This window comes from Hemiscyllium ocellatum, chromosome 3 (assembly GCF_020745735.1).
Source record: "Hemiscyllium ocellatum isolate sHemOce1 chromosome 3, sHemOce1.pat.X.cur, whole genome shotgun sequence".
Taxonomy (NCBI): domain Eukaryota; kingdom Metazoa; phylum Chordata; class Chondrichthyes; order Orectolobiformes; family Hemiscylliidae; genus Hemiscyllium; species Hemiscyllium ocellatum.
Genome location: NC_083403.1, coordinates 34,351,978 through 34,373,581, shown reverse-complemented (window position 1 = coordinate 34,373,581; position 21,604 = coordinate 34,351,978). Strand labels below are relative to the sequence as shown.

General features: G+C 40.0%; 1 protein-coding gene across 1 annotated transcript in view; it reads left to right on the top strand.

Annotated features, from left to right (window-relative positions):
• LOC132836984 (protein lin-28 homolog B-like) overlaps positions 1-21,604 on the top strand; it is a 206,193-nt gene that overhangs the window by 108,508 nt on the left and 76,081 nt on the right. The window contains exon 3 of the mRNA XM_060856593.1: positions 1,942-2,126. Within this exon, the coding sequence (XP_060712576.1) occupies positions 1,942-2,126 (185 nt within the window). The remainder of the gene's footprint in view (positions 1-1,941; positions 2,127-21,604) is intronic.

Sequence of the window (21,604 nt, the reverse complement as noted above, 5' to 3'; positions counted from 1 at the left end):
AAGGATTCTCCACATGTAAATAAAGCATGACTTGGTGATGGGATGCTGGCCTCTGTGGAATTATTTCAGTTTATATATGCAAGCTACACTCCTGTCCACAAAATTGGGATTTGCTATGATGGAAGCAAGACCTATGATTTTCAGCCACTTCCACCGTTGACGCCATGTATTCACAAAACTCTGAACCAAAGTCTGATTAAGCTACGCAGCATTTCTAAATACTTCAGTGGATTTAAGCATCACTGGCAAGGTGGTGTCTATTCCTAATTTTCTTGAAGGTGGTGATCTGCCTTCTTGAACCAATTCTGTTACGTCATGTAGAATGGGAGCTCCAGAATTTTAACACTGTGACAGTGACGGAATAGTGATATAGCTCCATATCAGGATGACATATGATTAGAAAGGAATTTGAAGACAATGGCATTCCTATTCATTCACTACTCTTGTCCTCTGATGTTGCAGAAGGCCTATTTTGGAATGTGCTGTCCAAGGAAGCTTGACAAGTTACTGCAGTGCAACTTGTATGAGTTACAATCTGCTGGCATTGTTTGCCAATAATGGAGGGAGTGAATATTTAAGGTCTGGATGGGTTTGTCCTCAATTGCATTGATCTTCTCGAATGTTAGTACAGCTGTGGGTAGTGGTATGACAGCAGATAATAATCCTATACTTTCCACTTTTGGAACATCTTACTGGAAGATCTACATGACTACAGCTTTATTTGAAATCGGACTAAAGATCAAGCCTGGTTCTTTATACCTCTCCAAACTATTATGGACAAGATAAAAAAAGAACTTAATCTTTTCATGACACCAAAATGTATTATCTCACTTTATTAATATCCAAGCACATTTGCAGCATTGTCATTGGTCTAGTATTATTTTGTTAAACTTTTCAAATCACTTCATTTGGGTTTTTTGTTTTACAAACCCTGCGAAATAAGGAATTATATATTTAATCAATTATGCTTATTACCAAAAGCTTAATTTGCACCCTACTCAATTTTCTTTTTCCCAGCATCAGACTTGAAGTGGCAGAGATAAATATGTGAGAATGGAAAATGTATAATTTATTACCATTTTTAGAGTTCATGTTTCAAAATATTGGTGTACACGTGTTTATTGTTTTTTGAAGGATTTTCTCTTAAACAAGGTCAGAGTGCCTTTCTGGAACAGTGATCTAATTCCCTATATATCAGAGAGGAGATAATAGCAAATGTCTGTAGTGTTAATGAAAAGACGCTTATATTAAGTGATGTTTAGAACCAGTAGAATGACCATGCAATTTTGTTTTCGGTTTAGATGCATTTTAGATGAGCAAATGTTTTTGCATTTCAGAGTTTTCATTTGAGTTCAGAAGAACCCAATATTGAATTTAGAAACCAGTTCAGTTTCTCCAAAACAGCGAATTCAGAGAAAAGGTTAGCTTAGCAGAAGGACAGTTATGGAACTTCTAAACCAGAAGAGTTTGATTAGAAATCTCCACATTTTTAGAACTAAGGACTAAGAAATTGTAAGCTTTTAGATTTGTGAAAAGTTCACGTTGGAAAGGACTTGTGAATTGTTTCCACAGTCTGATGAAAAGAACCCAAAAGGAGTCAATTAAGTAGAGTGCTGAGTTTTTGAGATATACAGTGTAATTTCTCAAGATATGAGTCTTTGTAATTGATCAGGTCAGGAAATGGATTGAAACATTGCTTTGCTGTGTGCTTTGGGATTGTACTAAATGCCATTAATATTTAGGTCAGTTTTTGTTTATAAACCCTTGTTCTAATGTTAAAGATGCATTTACTGTCTTGAGTCAGTATGACTCAGTGATGAGCCACCATGTTAACTACTTAAACAAAAAAAGAATCAAGGCCAGATTTCAGTCTGTGATCGGATTTGTCCAGTACTATCATCGCCCTGTTAATTTATACCTCGTTTGTATTCTAATCCACAGAGCAAACTTTACATGGATGGATTCAGGAGTTTAAAAGAAGGAGAGCCTGTAGAATTCACCTTTAAAAAATCTTCCAAAGGCCTGGAGTCAATACGGGTAACAGGTCCAGGAGGTACCCCTTGTTCAGGCAGTGAGAGGCGGCCAAAGGGGAAGACTGTACAAAAACGAAAGCCAAAGGGAGACCGGTAAAATTATTATTTGTGTTGAATGTGATATATTTTCTAAACTGTTGCAAAATTAAATTAGAAGTGTTCATTATAGCAATCCGCCGACATTTCCGCCACCTCCAAAAAGACCCCACCACCAGGAAATATTTCCCACCCCACCCCGTTCCGCCTTCCGCAAAGACTGTTCCCTCCGTGACTACCTGGTCGAGTCCACACACCCCTACAACCCACCCTCCCATCCTGGCACCTTCCCCTGTCACCACAGGAATTGTAAAACCTGCGCCCACACCTCCTCCCTCACCTCCATCCAAGGCCCTAAAGGAGCCTTCCACATCCATCAACGTTTTGCCTGCACATCCACCAATATCATTTATTGTATCCGTTGCTCCTGATGCGGTCTCCTCTACATTGGGGAGACTGGACACCTCCTAGCAGAGCGCATCAGGGAACATCTCCGGGACACCCGCACCAATCAACCACACCGCCCTGTGGCCCAACATTTCAACTCCCCCTTCCCACTCTGCCGAGGACATGGAGGTCCTGGGCCTCCTTCACCGCTGCTCCCTCACCACCAGACGCCTGGAGGAAGAACGCCTCATCTTCCACCTCGGAACACTTCAACCCCAGGGCATCAATGTGGACTTCAACAGTTTCCTCATTTCCCCTTCCCCCACCTCACTCTAGTTCCAGACTTCCAGCTCAGCACCATCCCCATGACTTGTTCTACCTGCCTATCTTCTTTTCCACCTATCCACTCCATCCTCTTCCCTGACCTATCACCTTCATCCCTTCCCCCTCTCACCTATTGTACTCTATGCTACTTTCTCCCCAACCTCACCCTCCTCTAGCTCATCTCTCCACCCTTCAGGCTGTCTGCCTTTATTCCTGATGAAGGGCTTTTACCCGAAACATCGATTTTACTGCTCCTCGGATGCTGCCTGAACTGCTGTGCTCTTTCAGCACCACTAATCCAGAATCCTCCTCTTTTGCTGAACTGTTTGCATACAAGTAGGATATTCCCAATTTTCTCTCATGGTCTGAGGATTCTCCTGCAACACCAAGAAACTTGCACTATAATGCTGCTTTCATCATTAAATAATACTTCTAACTATTCTGCGCAGGAATTAATGCCATTTTTATTCAGCTGATGTTTGCTCCGTTTTGACACCCAGTGAATTCTGTTTGTTCCATTTCGGTCTAGTCAATTTCAATTTCTGGTTTTAAAATTTGCATGGAAAATTTGACACGCCAGCTTTAGTGATTTGTCTGTATTTGGCTGCAATGTGCCTTCTCCATGTCTCAGTGAAAATTCTTCAATTTGACGTCATAAAACAAAGCCTTTGTTGCTGATTTACCTGTTCATAGACAGCACAGACCCCGCACACAGAAAACCACACAGGATCAATTGTGAAATTAGTAGAAGTCTCCACTGACATACTTGGCAAATGTATGTGAATGAAACAGAGAAAGGTGTTCCTCTATCAGAGGAAATTCTAGACCACTATCCTCCTGGATTGTAACATTATATTTATGTGTTGATCTGGCCGATTGATCTTTACAGGTTGTTCTGGTATGACACGTGGTTATAGTGCAATTGATGAATTGTGAATGCTGTTTGGATAACGTGAACTTCCTACTGAACGGGTATAGCGATTTTCTATAGTGATCCTCTCTAGCGCAATTTTCTGTAGTGTAAGGTCACAGAGGAATGCAACTGTTACATTATAGTAGAACAAACTGTATTCCAAATGCTCTGGTCCCTAATAATAATCTGATAATAGTACTGAACACTTGTGCACCTGCTGTTCTAGTATAATTACAACAGTGGCATCTACCCAACAATGTGGAAGATTATCCAGATATGTCGTCCATACAAAAGCAGGACAAATCCACACCAGCCAATTACTACCTCATCTGTCGACTCTTGATCATCAGTAAAGTGATGGAAATTGTCATCAACAAAGTTAGCAAGTAGCACATGCTCAGTGATGCCCAGTTTGGGTTCTGCCAGAGACACTCAGCTCCTGATCTCATTCCAGCCTTGGTTCAAACCAGGACAAAAGAGCTGAATTCCAGACGTGAGGTGAGAGTGATAGGCCTTGTAATCAAGGCCCTATTTGACTGAGTGTGGCATCAAGTTACCCGAGCAAAACATGAACCAATAGGGATCAGGAGGCAAACTCTCTGCTGGTTGGAGCCATTCATTAGAAGATAATTGTGGTTGTTGCAGGTCAGTCATCACAGCTCAATGACATCTCTACAGGAGTTCCTCAGGGTAGTGTCTTAGCCCCAACCAGCTGTAGCTGCTTCATCAATTCTCTTCATCGTAAGGTCAGAATTGGGATGCTTATTGATGATTGCACAATGTTTAGCAGCATTCACAACACCTCAGATACTGAAGCAGTCCCTGTCCCATTGCAATAAGACCTGGACAATATCCATGCTTGGGCTGACAAATGGCAAGTAACATTTACACTATATAATGCTAGGCAATGACCACCTTTAATAAGAGGCGGTCTAACCACCATTCATTTACATTCAATGGCGTTACCCTAATATCAACATCCTGGGCAGTTACCATTGAAACTCAACTGAACTCACTATTAAAGCAATGACAACAAGAATAGGTCAGAGGCTAGGAATGCTGCAGTGAGTAGCTCCCTTCTGACTCATCTAAGCCTGACCATCATCTACGTGGCACAAGTCAGGAGTGTGATGGAATACTCCCCACCTGCCTGACTGAGTGCAGCTTCAACAACACTCAAGATGGCTTGACACCATTCAGATCAAACAGTCTGCTTGATTGGCACCACATCCACAAACATTCATTCCCTCCACCACCAATTAGTATCTAAATGATGCACTATAAGATTTAACCAAGGATTCTTTGCAGCACCTTGCAAACTCACGACCACTTTGATCTAGAAGGACAAGGGCAGCAGATAAGTGGGATCACCACCACCTGTAAGTTACCCTCCAAGCCACTCACCGTCCTGACTTGGAAATATATCACCGTTTCTTCACTGTTATTGGGTAAAAGTCCTAAGGACATTGTAGGTCAACCTACAGGACATGGGCTCCAGCGGTTCAAGAAGGCAGCTCACAACCACCTTCTTAAGGACAACCCCAATGCTGGCCAGTCAGCAACGCCCATAGCCAGTGAATTAATACAAAAATATTACTGTCCTTTTAGGCTTTTGTAAAATCTAGAGCTGGTTGTTACATGTCAATGTCATCAATATTTTATCCAGAATTATAAGCTAGCCTGTAACCATTATCAATAGTCATAAAAACTCACCAGGTTCACTAATGTGCTTCAGGGAAGCAAATCCACTGTCCTCACCTGATCTGGTCTACATGTGACTCCAGATTCACAATAACATTGTTGACCAGTGGCTGCCCTCTAATATGTCTTAGAGAGCCAATGAGTTCGAGGGCATTTGTGGATGTGCAATCTGGCTACTGCACATCCCATGTTAAAACAGAAAAATAACCTCATGATTATTAGACTGAATGTCCCTGAAACAGCATGACAGTTCACCTGTTTTTATGGATTCTATCATGGATTTTAAAAACAAATCTTGAGACCTGGCCATATTCTTACTTTGATTCAAGGCCTTAAAAGTGTTGGAAATTAGGACATAATTGCCTCAATGTTTTACACAACTTTATACATCTTGTAGGAATATTGCTTTTTAGTTACATTTTATTTTTCTTTCTTGTATCAATATTTAATCTTTTGCTTCCAGTGCTATAGTTCACTCTGCTTTTCCAGGCTAAGATTCTGCCCAAGTGGATCTAATAGAAACAACAAACCTTTAAATGCAGAAATTTGCACAGTTGTTGTCGCAGTTTTGTTATATCAATCCACTTGTTCTCCAAAGCTTCTGTTGACTTTATGGCAGGAGGTTAGAGAATGATCTATTGAAATTACACTGCCAAATGATTCTAATGGTTGTTATGTGAACCCTTCAAATCAAATTGGAATAGTTTAAGAGGTGTCCAGGAGAACCGACTAATGCTGATGAAATTTTAAAACTTGTATCGTAGTTCCTTGTGTTGTTAAACTTGGAAAGTAAATCTGCCTCCTTAGAGGAGCCCTGCGCTGTTTATTTCCAGAGTCCAGTCTAATCCCCATATTGTGTTTAAGCTGCAATTTTCAGGAGTTCCAGAATTTTGCCTCAATGGCACTAACTAAACTGTGATTTATTGCCAAGTCAGGATGCTAAATGGCTTGGAGGGGAATTTACATGTAGAAACAAGTTTCAGGGAAACTCAAGTTGCAACATTGGACCTGGGGGATATCTATATCTACTCCAAAAAACGAAATGAGTCAGGTAAAGAATGTAGTAGGACCTCTTGCAAATGAACTGGACTTCTGTGAAAGACAGCAATTTTGACCTCTACAATTTGGAAAATTGAGTAATTAAGCCATGCCAATCAAGCACTGGCAAATAAGAAGGTATACTGAGCCAGTTAGGATCCAAGTTATTATCTTGTTACAAGAAACTCTGACAATTCCTCGTCAGAGGAATTATTTATGGAATTATTTATTTATGGAAAATAAATATCTTGCAGAGTTCTGTGAGAAATGCAAGAACAGCCTTTTTCTTCTTGTAGGTTAGGCTGCCAGAAATGATTGTATTGTGTCAGGATAACATAAGCAAAAAAATGAAATCAAAAATTCCTGTACCATATTTGTCGAGAGCTGTGGATCGTGAAGATGGAGGGGAAAAGATACTTTTTCCAAGAAGCAAATGCTTGAGTCTTGATGCCCAACCTAAGAACACTGCCCAAACACTGTTGAGTTTATGAAAGAAAGAAATTACTTGCATTCATACAGCCACAGCCACACAATGTCTACAGCCAGTGAAATAGTTTAGACTTAAAGGAGAAAAAAAGTCATGATTTGGCAGAGCTGGGTGTTGGATTCGGGTGGACAAAGTTTAAAAATCCACAACACTGGGTTATAGTCCAAAAGGTTTATTTGGAAACACTGGTTTTCGGAGAGCTGTTCCTTTGTCAGGTGGTTGTCACAATCACCAGACGAAGGAGCAAAGCTCCGAAAGCTAGTGCTTCCAAATAATCCTGTTGGACTATAACCTGATGTTGTGTGATTTTTAACTGAGAAAAAAAAAGGCACCCCATTTGGAGCTGCCCAAAATAGATTATTTGTCTCGGATAAACATTGGCCAAGAAACCAGGGAGAACTCCACTGTTCTTTTTGAACTAGTTTGGGGCATTGTTTTAGGTTTACCTGAGGGGGATGCAGGGAGTCTTAGTTTAGCATCTTATTACCCTGGTACATTCATACTAATACATGGGAGAGGCAAACTGGATTATATCTTCTCAAATAATCACTTAAACCCACAAGTACTTGATTTAGAAGCAAGTAAAGAATGTTACCACTGAGTCAAAGCTTGAGCTTGAGCTTGCTAACCAATGAACCATTGTGTGCTCTTTTGTGGAATAAGTTCTTACTATTATGTGAGAGCAATGGGATAGATGGTATTTAATTTAGAATTAGAACACAGTATGAAAAGCTTGTGGGGAATAATATGAATATTGGCACATCCAATGGTTTGTAATAGTTATAATATGTAATAGCATCGTAACATTGTGCAGGAGATTCACCCAATTCAATCAAAAAAATTATCTAATGCAGGAGAGATGGAAATACCTCACCTTTTTCCACTCTTTCTATTCATCCTATTTAGAACTGAGAGTAGCTCAATTGCTTTTTTCTCCCCTTCACCGTCAAGATGCTTGCTCATGTTTTAACTCGTCTTGCCCTTGCATCTCAGCCACTGACCAAGGCAATTCATGCCTCGACTCACAACAGTGGTTCCTCATACCCTCCATGCTAGATTGTGTCTCTCCCTATCTCCTTCCCTACCCCAGCCCATCTCCAAACAACCATTCCCAACAGCATCTCAAAACTTCCTTGCTAACTCATGGCACATGGATATCCACTCACCTACTACGCAGCTTCTACACAGCTAATGAGCACTATAGTATCGATACAGGTGTGCTTTAAAAAAGCATGTTAATCATTCGCTCAATGTTTATTTACACCAGAACGAGATATTAAGTGCTTATAACTTGTGTTATTGATACTTTACAAGTCTGGATATTTGATATTTGCACAGCAACAATCTTTTTAAAGAAGCATTACAGATGTGTTTTTAATTGTTCCACACATGCCATTGTTATTGTAGTGTTTGTTGGTGTGTGTACAGAGTGTATAATGGATGAATGTGCATGGGAATCTTGGCTTGGAGTGTAAGAAGTGCCATTCTGGTTAAGGAGAGGGCACAAGTTGATATGGTAGGGACATGTAAAGCATTACCTTGCAAAAGATTCCCAAATCCAGACTATAGTACACATCTGTTCTGAGGAAGCCATGAAATGGGCCCAACACTATGAAAAAGTAGGGTTCTATAAAATGCAATGGATTGTATAAGGTCAGGAGTGGTCCAGGTCAAGGATGCAGGGTGTAGGCTCATGACTTAGACCTTTATCCTATCAAAAATTTGGAGTCTCGGTGAATAGGGCCTTGAGTCCTGGAATCTGGTCACGCCCAGCATTTTTCAATGGCTTCAAAGTCATTATGACTGCATGACAATGTGGCCCAACATTTCTGATTGCTGATCTGTCATCAGGACTTTATGATACTGCTCAGTCTATCTAAGGTGCCAACTTTCAGATGAGAGTTTAAACCTCTCAGTTGAAATAAAGGATTGCATGATGAAGTGCAGTAAAGTCATCCCAGATATCCTAACCAATATTCATTCCTCACCTTGCTGTTTGTGGGAGCTTGCTGTTTGTAATTTGGATCCTGTGTTTCAGGCATTGCAACACTGACATTTCCCCACTCTTAATGTTAGAAGTGTCTATGTTTACAGCGTTTGATGTAACTTGATTTTCCCTCCGTAAACTGCATGTAAAGTGTTTTTGATTCCTGGGTGTGATTTTCCCAATGGGATTCTAAACTCTGCAGTCAAGTTCAAATGGGAGACAATGGTTGCCCTGTTTGGAAAACGGTCACACATCTGCCATTTTTGCTGAAATGGCCAACAATTTGCTTACCATCCAAATGAGGAGAATGGTTGGGCTCTGCAGAGAGTGGGGCCAATCTGATACATTTCAGCTGGAAAGCATCTACAGGATTATCAGGGCAGGCAAGTGAGGCAGAAGGGTCTGAAAACTTCTGCCATTCACCCTAGCTTATGTCTGAAACTCAAAATAATCCTGATAGCAGATCACTTCTTGTCGGTGGTCTTTGGCTGCTACTGAATCCAGGCAGACACTGATGGTTCTTCCGCTTGTTTGAAGTGCAACTGAGGATTCATGGCCTTCTGGAGATAAAAACTTTTCCTAATCTTGGTTTTAAATGAGTAGACTCCCATAAGGGGAAACTTCTCCTCCATAGCTAGTCTGTCAAGACTCCCACAGGATCTTTAATAGTTCAATGAAGTTCCATCTTTATTTTTGAAAATCCAGATATAAGCCTAGCCTGCCCAACAAATCTCCATAGACATCCCTTTCATTCCCTGTATTAGTTTGATAAACCTCTCTGAGTTGTTTCCAAAACATTTACATTCTTCCTTTAAGTAAGGTGATCAGTACCATGCGTGCTACTCCAGGTGCAGTCTGACCAGGGCCCTTATGGTTGAAGTATAATCTCTTACTTTTGTATTTACTTCCCCTGGCGATAAATTGCAGATTCTATTTGCTTTCCTTATTATTTGCTGTACCAGTTTATTAACGCTTTACAATTCTTGCACAAGATGATCCAGCTCTGCAATCTCTCACCATTTAGATAATGCTTATTCTAATTCTTCCTGTCAAAATAGACAATATTTTCCCCCATTATATTCCGTATGCCACATGTTGCCCACTTGCTTATCAATATCTTTTTGTGGTTCCATGTGCCTTTTTCACAATTTGCTTTCCTACCAATCTTTGTGCCACCAGGAAATTTGACAATCACACTCTGTCTCTTCATCTAAGTCTAAATTGTAAATAGTTGAGATTGCAGCGCCAATCCCTTTGGCACATCACTTGTTACATTTTGCCAACCTGAAAAAGGATGCAATTATGCCTATTCTCTATTCATGCCATTATGATACCCTGTATGCTTATGAGTTTTTATTTCCTGCAATAGCCTTTTTATGTGGCACCTTACTCAATGGCTTGGAAACTGCAAGGCATAGTACCTCTATCTACTGTTTCCCCTTTATTCGCAAAACATGTTACCCATTTCACCAATGCTAATAGATTGGTCAAACATGATTTCCAATTCAAAAATATAATCTGAATTAACCTTGAACTTGCCGAATGAACTTCCTTAAAAATACCATCTTACATTTTCCTATATTGGATCTAAGCTACCTGACCTGTAACTTTGTGCTTTCTGACTCCTTTTTTGAAAGAAAATTACATTCACTATCTTTTGAGCTCACCTCAAATCAAAGGAGTTTTGAAAACTGAAACAATGCTTCAGCTAGCTCATGAGGCACTTCTTTTATGGCCTTTGGATAAAGTCTATCTGAACCCAAGCACTTCTCAGTCTGCAGCTCCAACATTTTACCTAATACCACCTTTTTCGTGATTGTGATTTTCCTGAATTCCTTCGTCCCACTTCCTGATTTATGTCACTTCTACCATGTTAGGAGTATCTGCTTTCATGAAGACTGATGTAAAATATCTGTTAATTTCATCTGCCATTTTCTTACTTTCCATTATTACCTCCCCAGTGTCACTTTCTATTGGACCATTGCTCAGTTATTATTTCTTTATATTTTTAAAATCTTACTTTCCTATTATAACTTGCCGATTGACTTTAGCTAGCTTTGCTTTCATGCCTTTTGATACTTTCTATGTAAATTTTTAAGAATTCTTGCATCCAAACTCTCTCTCTCTCTCTCTCATACTGGATGTAAAATGCAATGATATATTATCGTCACTGCTACCTCAGGCCACCTTCACTATGGAATCTTAGGATTAATCCTATCTCTCAGTGTAATTCCATGGCATTTTAAAGTGGTTTTCATTTCACCTATCTAAACTTGAAAATTATTTTTTTCGCCTATCAAAAGAAAAATCCATTAATTTATTTGAAAGAGCTGATTTGCCTAGTGATCTGATAAAAGTGTTGAGATTGACAACCTGATCTTCATTCCTGATGAAGGGCTTTTGCCCGAAACGTCGATTTTGCTGCTCCTCAGATGCTGCCTGAACTGCTGCGCTCTTCCAGCACCACTAATTGAAAATCTGGTTTTCAGCATCTGCAGTCATTGTTTTTACCCAAATGGAAAAGATTCCCTTCCTCTCCTAGGCTATTCAGAGATATACAAAAAATTCAGACCTGCTCTTACCAGGTCTATTTGTGTACAGTCCTCACACTCATGAGCTACCAACCTCACACAAGTAGAGGCAGCCAATTCTGGCAGCAGCAAGCTGCACTGTGCACCATGCTTTACAAATCACGACCTGACGTCATTCCCACACTTGCAAAAATGGGAAATGCTATGCGCTGGACTGGATCTTGCAATTTCCAGAGTAATTTGTTGTTTTCTTCATTCATTGCAAAAATACTCAACACAGGTCCATATCAAACAATAAAACAAAAACAGAAAGTGCTGGAGAAACTCAGCAGGTGTGGTGGCATCGGTAAACAGAGAAACAGAGTCAACCTTTCTTGTCTAATGTCACTGCTTAGATTTCAGATTTCCAGTATTTTGCTTTTATCAGAGTAAATGCCAAAGAGCTGAATTTAAAGAGCACTGGAAGATTGCTGTGATTCTTAGGAGTGCCAATTGTTTCCGAAACACTGATGAATTCTATGATGAATTATGCATCTATGACTCTGAATTCTTTGGGGTAATTGATTGGCATGGCAACAATCGTGGGACCATTATGGAGAACGTGGTTTAAAAATCTGTGCCGCTAAAGAAGTTATTCATGCAATCCCAATCATTTGTTAGCCTTTTGTTGCACTTTTATCTGAATCATTTATCAAAAAAAAATTGGCGTACGCCAATAGCATATAACTCAATAGCATTTGAGAGTTGCAATTAAGTTGTCACTTGGCAGAGTTGGTGCTGAGTTTTAAGAGTAGTTGTCACAGTAACATGGTGCAAATCTTTTCCTGTCTCAGGTAGATCTAAAGAGACTATATGCTGACATTTTAAAAGATACTACTGCGCAAAATTGAGAGAGACAGTGCTTTCAGGAGAAAAGGTCTACCTTTAAATGCTTTTAAGACATCAGTCAGCCATCATGAGATGATGGAACTGAACCTTACAGACCAGGAATGTCACTGTTTGCCAGCCTACAGCTCGTTTCCTAGATTTGAAAGAAGCCAAATGTCTCTGATGTCAGAATGGGCAGTTGACAAGCTCCCAAAAATTGAAACATTTAAAACTGGCAAATTTGGTTTGACCTATTCCTGGAAATCCCATCATGGGATATCCTACACATGATGTCCCAGGCACAGATTGTTCAGCACAGCCACCCTCCCAATGTACTGCCTTACCATATACCTTCCTACTAAATCCATGGAGAGTTCATCCTTGGCATCTGAGTGCTAAACCACATCTTGGCAATAAAAGTCATGTGTTTAGCATGTTCAGTGTAGCTAATGGGCTCCTTCGTAATACCTTCCCAAGAGAACCTTTAGACAATAGATATTGGAGCAGAATAAGCTTTCGGGCCTATTGAGTCTGCTCTGCCATTCAATCATGGCTCATAAGTTTCTCAACCCAACTCTCCATTCTACCCTTACTCATCAAGAACCTATCTCTGTCTTAAACACAATTAATGATTTGTCTTCATAGCCTTCTGTGGCAGTGTTTTCCACAAAATCACCACCCTTTTGCTGAATAAATTCCTCCTCATCTCAGTTCTAAGTAGTCGTCCCATCACTCTGAGGCTGTGTCCTCAGGTCCTAGTCTCTCCTTCTAGTGGAAACATCTTCTCCACACCCACTCTATCCAGCCTTAATTGTAAGTTTGAATGGGATTCCCCCTCAACCTTCTAAACTCCATCAAGTACAGACCCCATATAAGGTTACACCTCAGCCTCTGACACTCTAGGGAAATATTCCCAGCCTATCCAGCAAAAGACAGCCCTGAGTTCCCTTAAGTAGGTTCAATCAATTCAATAGAACCTTCTTTAACCACTCCTCATATGACAAGCTCTTCATCGCTAGAATCATACCTACAAACCTCCTCTGGACCCCCTCCATCACCATCACACCGTTCCATAGATAAGGGGCCCAAACCTGTTCACAATATTCCAAATGCAGTCTGACCACAGTCTTATATAGTCTCAATAGTATGTCTCTGCTCTTGTATTCTAGCCCTCTTGAATGCTAAAATCAGAAACGAGGCTAGGGATGCATGTAATCCCCTCCTGCAGTGAGTCGGGCAGTGAATAGTTAACTTAGTGATACTCCACGTCACCTCCAAGGACTTCATAAGGGGCTAACCACCACCTTTACTGGACATCACAGCCCAGAGACCACACACTAGAAATCAGTCTATTAATGGTCGTATTAGGTCATTGTTGAGCAGACTTTTAATATCATTTCTATTATTATTTTAGTAAATAGTTTTTTTAAAATACATGGCCGAGTCCTGGAGATTAATCTTTTATGTCTGTCGCCTCCAGGACAAACTCCAGGTGGTTGCCAATTCTAATTCCACTGTTTTTCCGAGTGAAGAAAATGGGGATGAGTAGATAAACTTGGTATCTGGAGAAGTGGAAAAGAAATGTTGGCCAAAACAGACCTGACTATAATGTGGTCACTTCCTGTTCAACCTTCCCAACCCACTCAGCCAAACCCATCAACCAACTATCTCTCCCTCTTTATAGACGATGGCAGTGGTCTGGATGCTTCGAGTAGATTCTATTGAATTGATTGAACCTACTTAAGGGAACTCAGGGCTGTCTTTTGCTGGATAGGCTGGAAATATTTCCCTAGAGTGTCAGAGGCTGAGGTGTAACCTTATATGGGGTTTATAAAATCATGAGGGGCATTGATAAAAGTGAATTGCAAAGGTCTTTCTCCAAGGGTTGGTGAGTTCAAAACTAGGGGACATAGGTCGAAGGTGAGAGGGCAGATATTTAAAAGGGGCCTGAAGGGCAATTGTTTCAGTCAGAGGGTGGTGCATGTATGGAATGAGCTGCCAGAGGAAGTGGTAGAGACAGATACAATTCCAACATTTAAAAGACATTTGGACTGGTTCATGGATAGGAAAGGTTTGGAGGGATATGGGCCAAATGCAGACAAACGGGACTGTTTAGGATTCCTAATCAGCATGGATGAGTTAGGTCAAACTGCTGTTTCATGCGGTATAACTCTATGACTGTGTATAAATGGTGCTAGGTACAAGCTTGAATTAAAAAGGATGAAGAACTAATTGGTAATGGAGAATGAATACCTTAAATAAAACCCACCAACTATTGGAACAAAGCGCATTTTTAGTTTGAATAGCCTGCTGAGAGAGTACTTTGGACTGAAAAGGATCCATCTGAGCCGTTGATTTTGCAACTATTTTGTGTGGGGTTGCTCATAAATATTCATGTACTCCAAGAAACAAATCCCATCCCGCCCCACACCCTCACCCAGTTCCATCCCCAACTATCAAATATCATGTTTCCCTTTTGATAACTGACAATGTTATCATTGGAGAACACATTTTTACTAACATCCAGGAACAGACATAATGTGCCAGTAATCAACAGAAGCAGAGTGATACAATCATCTGATAATACTGCTCTTACCATGCCGCTTTTTTGTCCTTCACTACTATCAGATTTGTCTTTTAACAGTCATCTTCTCTTTACTTAATCTCCTTAAAACTCATTGGATTTATGTGGTATGTCTGTCTGTCTGTCTCTCTTTTTCTCTCCCTCTCTCTCCTCAACCACTGCCCACCATGCAACCACCTGCACTTGTTCTACTTTCTAAATTATTTATTGTGATGATATCTGTAATAATTTCAGTTCTGATCAAGATGCTGCCTGACCTGCTGAATATTTTTCAGAATCTTTTTCTCCTTAGATTTTCAAGATCTACAGGAATTTTCTTTTTACACAGTAGATAGGCAAATGAGTACATACTCTCTGGATATGCTCTTGGCAACTTCAAGAAATACGGACTGCATTTGAAAACTTATTTTGCAGTTTAAAACATGGCTTCGCTTTACTTCCAGCCTTTATGATTAAACAGATGTCCTGAAAATCAGACACCTTGGATTATTTTTAATGACGCTAGTTTAGAAATCACGCTTAGTCTGATGCCGTTTTAACCACTTTTCTGTACTCAACGTAACCAGTGGTACTAGACTTTGAAGGGGGTCTGTTTGGAAATTCTGCTGGTTATTAACCTTTCAGAGGGTTATTAACATTTCAGAGGGCCTGCAAGTTAATGTGATTACTAGTGATTTGGACAGAACAAAAGTAAATCATAAATATGGAAAGAAAGACCGATTCAAGTGACCTTTAGTCACTGAAGCTAAGATCATTTATTTTGACTGGAAACCATGACAGAAGTAAGCTATTTGGTCTAAGGACATTTGACCATTCTTTGGAGTAATGTGAAATGTTTATTAATCATTGTTTATTAACTCTGTTTCATGTGTGATTTCTGATCGTCAATACAATATCTCATGTTCCAGCTTATTGTTGACAGTGAAGTACCTGGGAGAGACTTTATATGTATTTTTAGGTTATATGTCAATAAATGTCATACTTAGCAAATGATCTCACCCATCAGATGGGAGCATGGTGAGAATTTGAGCACCTCAACTAGCTAGATTTCTTTCAGATTGGGAAAATGGAGACATAACATCTAATCATCCACCAGCCTAGACTAAAGCTCTGGGACATAGGTTCAGATTATACTGTGGCAGTTGCTGAAATTGTAGCTAATTTAATAAGATCTAGAATTGATTGTTATCGTGGTTAGAATCACTGAACTGTCATCGATTGTTGTGAAGATCCACCTGGTTCACTAATACCCTGGAAATTTGCCTTTCTTACTTGGTGTGATCTACACGTGACTTCAGATCCACAGCTATGTCTTTGTTAACTTCGCTCTGAAATGACTAAGTTAGCCTCTCAGTTCAGGGGTAGTTAGGGATTGGAAATAAATGCTGACCTTGCCATGACTCCAAATGGTGAAAAAAAATTAAAAATGACTATGGGATTATCTTAACCTGCGTTATAAAAGTGACCTAAGGATTTTGTTTGTATTGTGGGCATTTCCTGCAGAAGTTGAATGAGGAGCCATTTGGATGCTCCAGTGTTGAGCAGGAGAAAATAATATACTTGAAATGAAAGACAAATGCACTGTTTGCTGATTATCTCCAACTATCCCATTCTGGAGTAATCAAGACCCTGAAGTTCCTAAGCAAAAATGTTTTCATGCTTCAGTAGCCCAAAATACACAAGTTATCTTTAATACTGTCCATGTAGTTTGATTTTGTCTCTTTTATATGTTTCAAAAGAATGCAGACTTTTTGTTACGATTTGGAGATGCTGGTGTTGGACTGGGGTGTACAAAGTTAAAAATCACACAACGCCAGGTTATAGTCCAACAGCTTTAATTGGAAGCACTGGCTTTTGGAGCGCTGCTCCTTCATCAGGTGGTTGTGGAGAATAAGATTCTTAAGACACAGAATTTATAGCAAAAGTTTACTGTGTGATGTAACTGAAATTATATATTGAAAAAGACCTGGATTGTTTGTTAAGTCTCTCATCTTTTAGAATGGCCATGTTGGTTTCAGTTCTTTCATATGTAAATCATAAACTTTTTTAAAAGGTTACATTCTCAAGCGAAATTTAACAATTGGTGTCGTGTCAGCCCAGATAATGTATTGAAGGTACACCTTAACATACATTCCAGGTCTTTTTCAATATTCAATTTTAGTTACATCACACTGTAAACTTTTGTTATAAATTCTGTGTCTTACAATCTTACACTCCACAGCCACCTGATGAAGGAGCAGCGCTCCGAAAGCTAGTGCTTCCATATAAACCTGTTGGCCTATAACTTGGTGTGTGATTTTAGGCATTTTATCAGTAGTTTGCTTTAGCTGAAATGCACTAAAAACCACTGATGGAAATCCATGGAAATCCATCTGAACAAACTAAATCAAGAACCTTATTAGTTATAATGGAAGCAAAATACTGTGGAATACAGAAATCTGAAATAAAAACACAATAGGGCAGGGAAAATCTGAGATGTTGCATTTTGGAAAGGCATATCAGGGCAGGACTTATACATTTACTGGTAAGGTCCTAGGGAGTGTTACTGAACAAAGAGACCTTGGAGTGCAGGTTCATAGCTCCTTGAAAGTGGAGTCGCAAATAGATAGGATAGTGAAGAATGCGTTTGGTATGCTTTCCTTTATTGGTCAGAGTATTGAATAAAGGAGATGGGAGGTCATCTTGCGGCTGTATAGGACATTGGTTAGGCCGTTATCGGAATATTGCAATTCTGGTCTCCAGCTGTAGAAAGGATGTTGTGAAGTGTAAAAGGGCTCAGAAAAGATTTACAAGGAATGTTGCCAGGGTTGGATGGTTTGAGCTATAAGGAGAGACTGAATAGGCTGGGGCTGTTTTCCCTGGTGCATCAGAGGCTGAGGGGTGATCTTATAAAGGTTTATAAAATCATGAGAGGCATGGATAGGGTAAATAGGCAAGGTCTATCCCCGAAGATTGGAGAGACCAAAACTAGAGGGTATACATTTAAGGTGAGGGGGAAAGATTTAAAAGAGACCTCACAGGCAACTTTTTCATGAAGAGGTGGGTACGTGTATGGAATGAGCTGCCAGAGGAAGTGGTAGAGGCTGGTACAATTACATTTAAAAGGCATCTGGATGGATATATGAATAGGAAGGATTTAGAGGGGTATGGGCCAAATGCAGGCAAATGGGACTAGATTAGGTTGGGATATCTGGTGGCATGGACAAGTTGGACCAAAGGGTCTGTTTCCGTGCTGTATATCTCTATGACTCCGTGACTATCCGTGGAAAATTGGCTTTACCCATTCAATGGTTGGGAACTGAAATCAAGTGCTTGAGTGAGATGGACTCTGATCCAATCATGGCTTTTAAAAGGGAATTAGATAATTATTTACAGGACTTGAGGTAAAAGGCAGGGGAGTGTAACTGAGTTACTTGCACTGGCAGACAGCACAGGCACAGTTGCTTGAATGGTTTCCTTCTGTGTTGTGACCATTCTATAATTGCAAGATTCTGAATCTCTTTCTTCCAGCACAGTCTGCATTTATTCTTTTTGCTGTTTTTCTCAGTCACACTTATTTGTTATTAAAGATGCTTTTTCATTTTTTCTGATGATTATGTGTCTCCAAAGCCATTGTATTGTAACAAATGTATGTTGCTGTATTGTTTGCATGACAGCTTTCCTTCTTTTTCCACCTCTAGCTGGTCCTCATTTGAACTTGTGCTTAAAAATTTTATATAATTGTCCAGAAAGACATAACCTGTCACGATTCAACAAATCTGACTGGATCAGTCCTGTAAATGCCAAGGCTACTAAAGCAGGTCAGAGGTTGCTGGCAGACAGCACAGGCACAGTTGCAGTTCTCGTCTTCCTGCTATAGGAAGGGTATTGTGAAAGTTGAAAGGGTTCAGAAAAGATTTGCATGGATGTTGCCAGGGTTGAAAGGTTTAAGCTACAGGGAGAGGCTATTTTTCCCTGGAGCATCAGAGGCTGAGGAGTAATCTCACAGATGTTGATTAAATCATGAGGGGCATGGATAGGGTAAATAAACACCCCTTTCCCCAGGGTGCGGAGTCCAAAATTACAGGGCATAGATTTAAGGTGAGAGGGGCAAAATTTAAAAGGGACTTAAGTGGCAGCTTTTCATGCAGAGAATGGTGTGTGCATGTAATGAGTAAGTGGTGGAGGCTGGTACAATTGCAACATTTACAAGGGATTTCAATGCATATATGAATAGGAAGGGTTGTGAGGGATATGGGTCAAATGCTTGCAAATGGAACCAGATTAATTAGGATATCTGGTTGGCATGGACGAGTTGGATCTAATTGTCTGTTTCCGTGCTGTACATCTCTATGACTCTATGACTGTAAGTCCTCAGCCAGGCTGGCAGTGACTGTGCAGAGTGAAACAGAGAATGCAATCTCCCCTCCCTGGCGATGGTAATTTCGAGGGAGATGGAGAGAAACCTATCCACATCATGCCACCTAGACAATTAAATGCTTGGCGGGAGCAAAGTTGTCCATTGACTACCTTCTCATTTCACCTGCAATTAAGGACCTTTATGTTTTCAATTAACAGACCTGAATAGGTCCTCACCTATTTGCTGGTCACCTGTCTGTATCCTGAGTCAGAGAAGTGGTTAATTTCCCTACTGAAAAAGCCATGATGACCTGCCTGCCCTGTCTGGAAGGGGGTGGGGCTCCAGTTGCCTTACTCAGGTGGCAGTCACAGGCCTGGTGGGGGAACAAGTAGGTGGTCTCTGAAACCACTCCCATTTTTTTGCCTCTGACCCACCCTTCCCTATAGCCCCCATCCTGCAATAAGGCGATGTAAAGGACTTGTGTTCTCGCTGCTAGATTTCCCCATGGATTAGGTATTGACTATCACTAACTCTACCTATACTTCCCATTATTTTGCAAACTTTGATCAGATCACCTCTCAACCTCCTACACTCCAGTGAAAAAAGTCCCAGCCTACCCAGGCTTTCTTGATAACTCAAGCCTCTCATACCTGGCAACATCCTGTTAAATCACCTCTTGTAGCTGAAAGTTAGCTTGGCTGAAATGAGTTGTAATTCTTCTGTCTCAGATGTAAGATTACGGGTTAAGGCTGTTTTAAAGAACAATGGAATGTTTTTTTAAAGGACAATGATATATTTCCCTTGAAATAATTGCAATCCTGGAAAGTTTAATATTTAACCTACTTGTTCTGAGCGATCCAACTCTAGTTAGATGAGCATCAATTTATAATAGACTTACATTTACACGGCGATACATCAAGTGATTGAAATATCTTAAGTTTCACACAATGAAATACTTCTGGATTGCAATGACTTATTATGCAAGCAAATCATTTTATTTTAGTAAATTTATTTTATTTTATTTTAATTAATGACTATCTTCTCTCATTAAATCAGGGAGTACTAATTATACAAAGAGAAATGGAATATAAAAGTTGAGAAGTTTTGCTGAACTTATTTAGGGCTTTATTGAGACCACATCTGGAGCATTTTTTGTATAGCTTTTGTCCCTCATTTGATAAAAAGATATGATTGCATTAGAAAGATGTTTCACAAATAACTTCATCTTCTATTATGCAAGAGTATGCACCAAATCAGTACCAAAGAAATGCTGAAGTGTTGGAATTCATTTTCAGTCTGAAATGCTAAAGCAATAATCTATCATGATCTCCTCCACAGGTTCCCCTGTATCATAAGATATTAATCTTCAGCCAATTCGATCCATTCCAAGTGTCATCTGCAAACTAGCAATAATGTCTTCAGTTCCTTTATCCAGATTGTTAATGTATAATATGAATAGTCCCCTGCGGAACTCCACTAGTCACTGGCTATCATCCTGGAATTGGAATTCATTAGAGTGCAGAGAAATAAGTTATGAGCTTTTTGAAACATATAAGGTCCTGAAGGGTTTTGAATGGGTGAATTCCCCTTGTGAGGGAAGACTAGTTTAAAAATAAGTGAGTCTCCCTTCATGCAATGAAATGAGAAGTTTTTTTTGTCACTGAGGAATATTAGAATATTGAATTTGCTTCCCAAGAAAGCAGTACGTTGTGTCATTGAAGTTATTCCAGGATGTTTGATGAATTTTTTCATAAACAAAGGAGTTGACGGTTATGGAGTGCAGACAGGAACCCCAACCAGGTCTGCCATGACTGCATTAAATGGCTTGAATGATCCAATGCCCAATCCAATGTCGAGAAGTCCTATGTTCCTCGAATTTAGAAACAAAGAGCCACGGACCACAGTTACTTCACTCTCTTAGATCAGCCCGGTACCTGACTTCCATCAATAAGGATCAGCCAGGCATTTTATTTTCTCCAATGGGGATCAGTCTGGTGTCTGACCTTCTCCAATCGACCCCCTCCAATGGGAATCGGTCTGAAGTTTGACTTCAATATCTTGCTGCTGAAGCCCTTACCCCATTCCAATCTCCAAGTTTTTTTTGGGAAACTGCCATAACTGCACTCTGAAACATGAGCATTAAACCATTTGTCTCTACCTTTTGTTTCCCTAGCTTCCTATCTTTATTCAAAAGCTAGCCCTCAACTCTTCACTGTCTGAATCCTCCACATTTGATTGTACTCCTTGCAGTAAGATTGAAACTGTCTTGGTCAAAGTCACCATGCCATGCATGTGCTCAATGGCACTATCTTCCCTTATTCTCATCAACAGTTTTGCCGTATTTGCCAGGTTCTGACTCTGGAATACTCTGCCATGT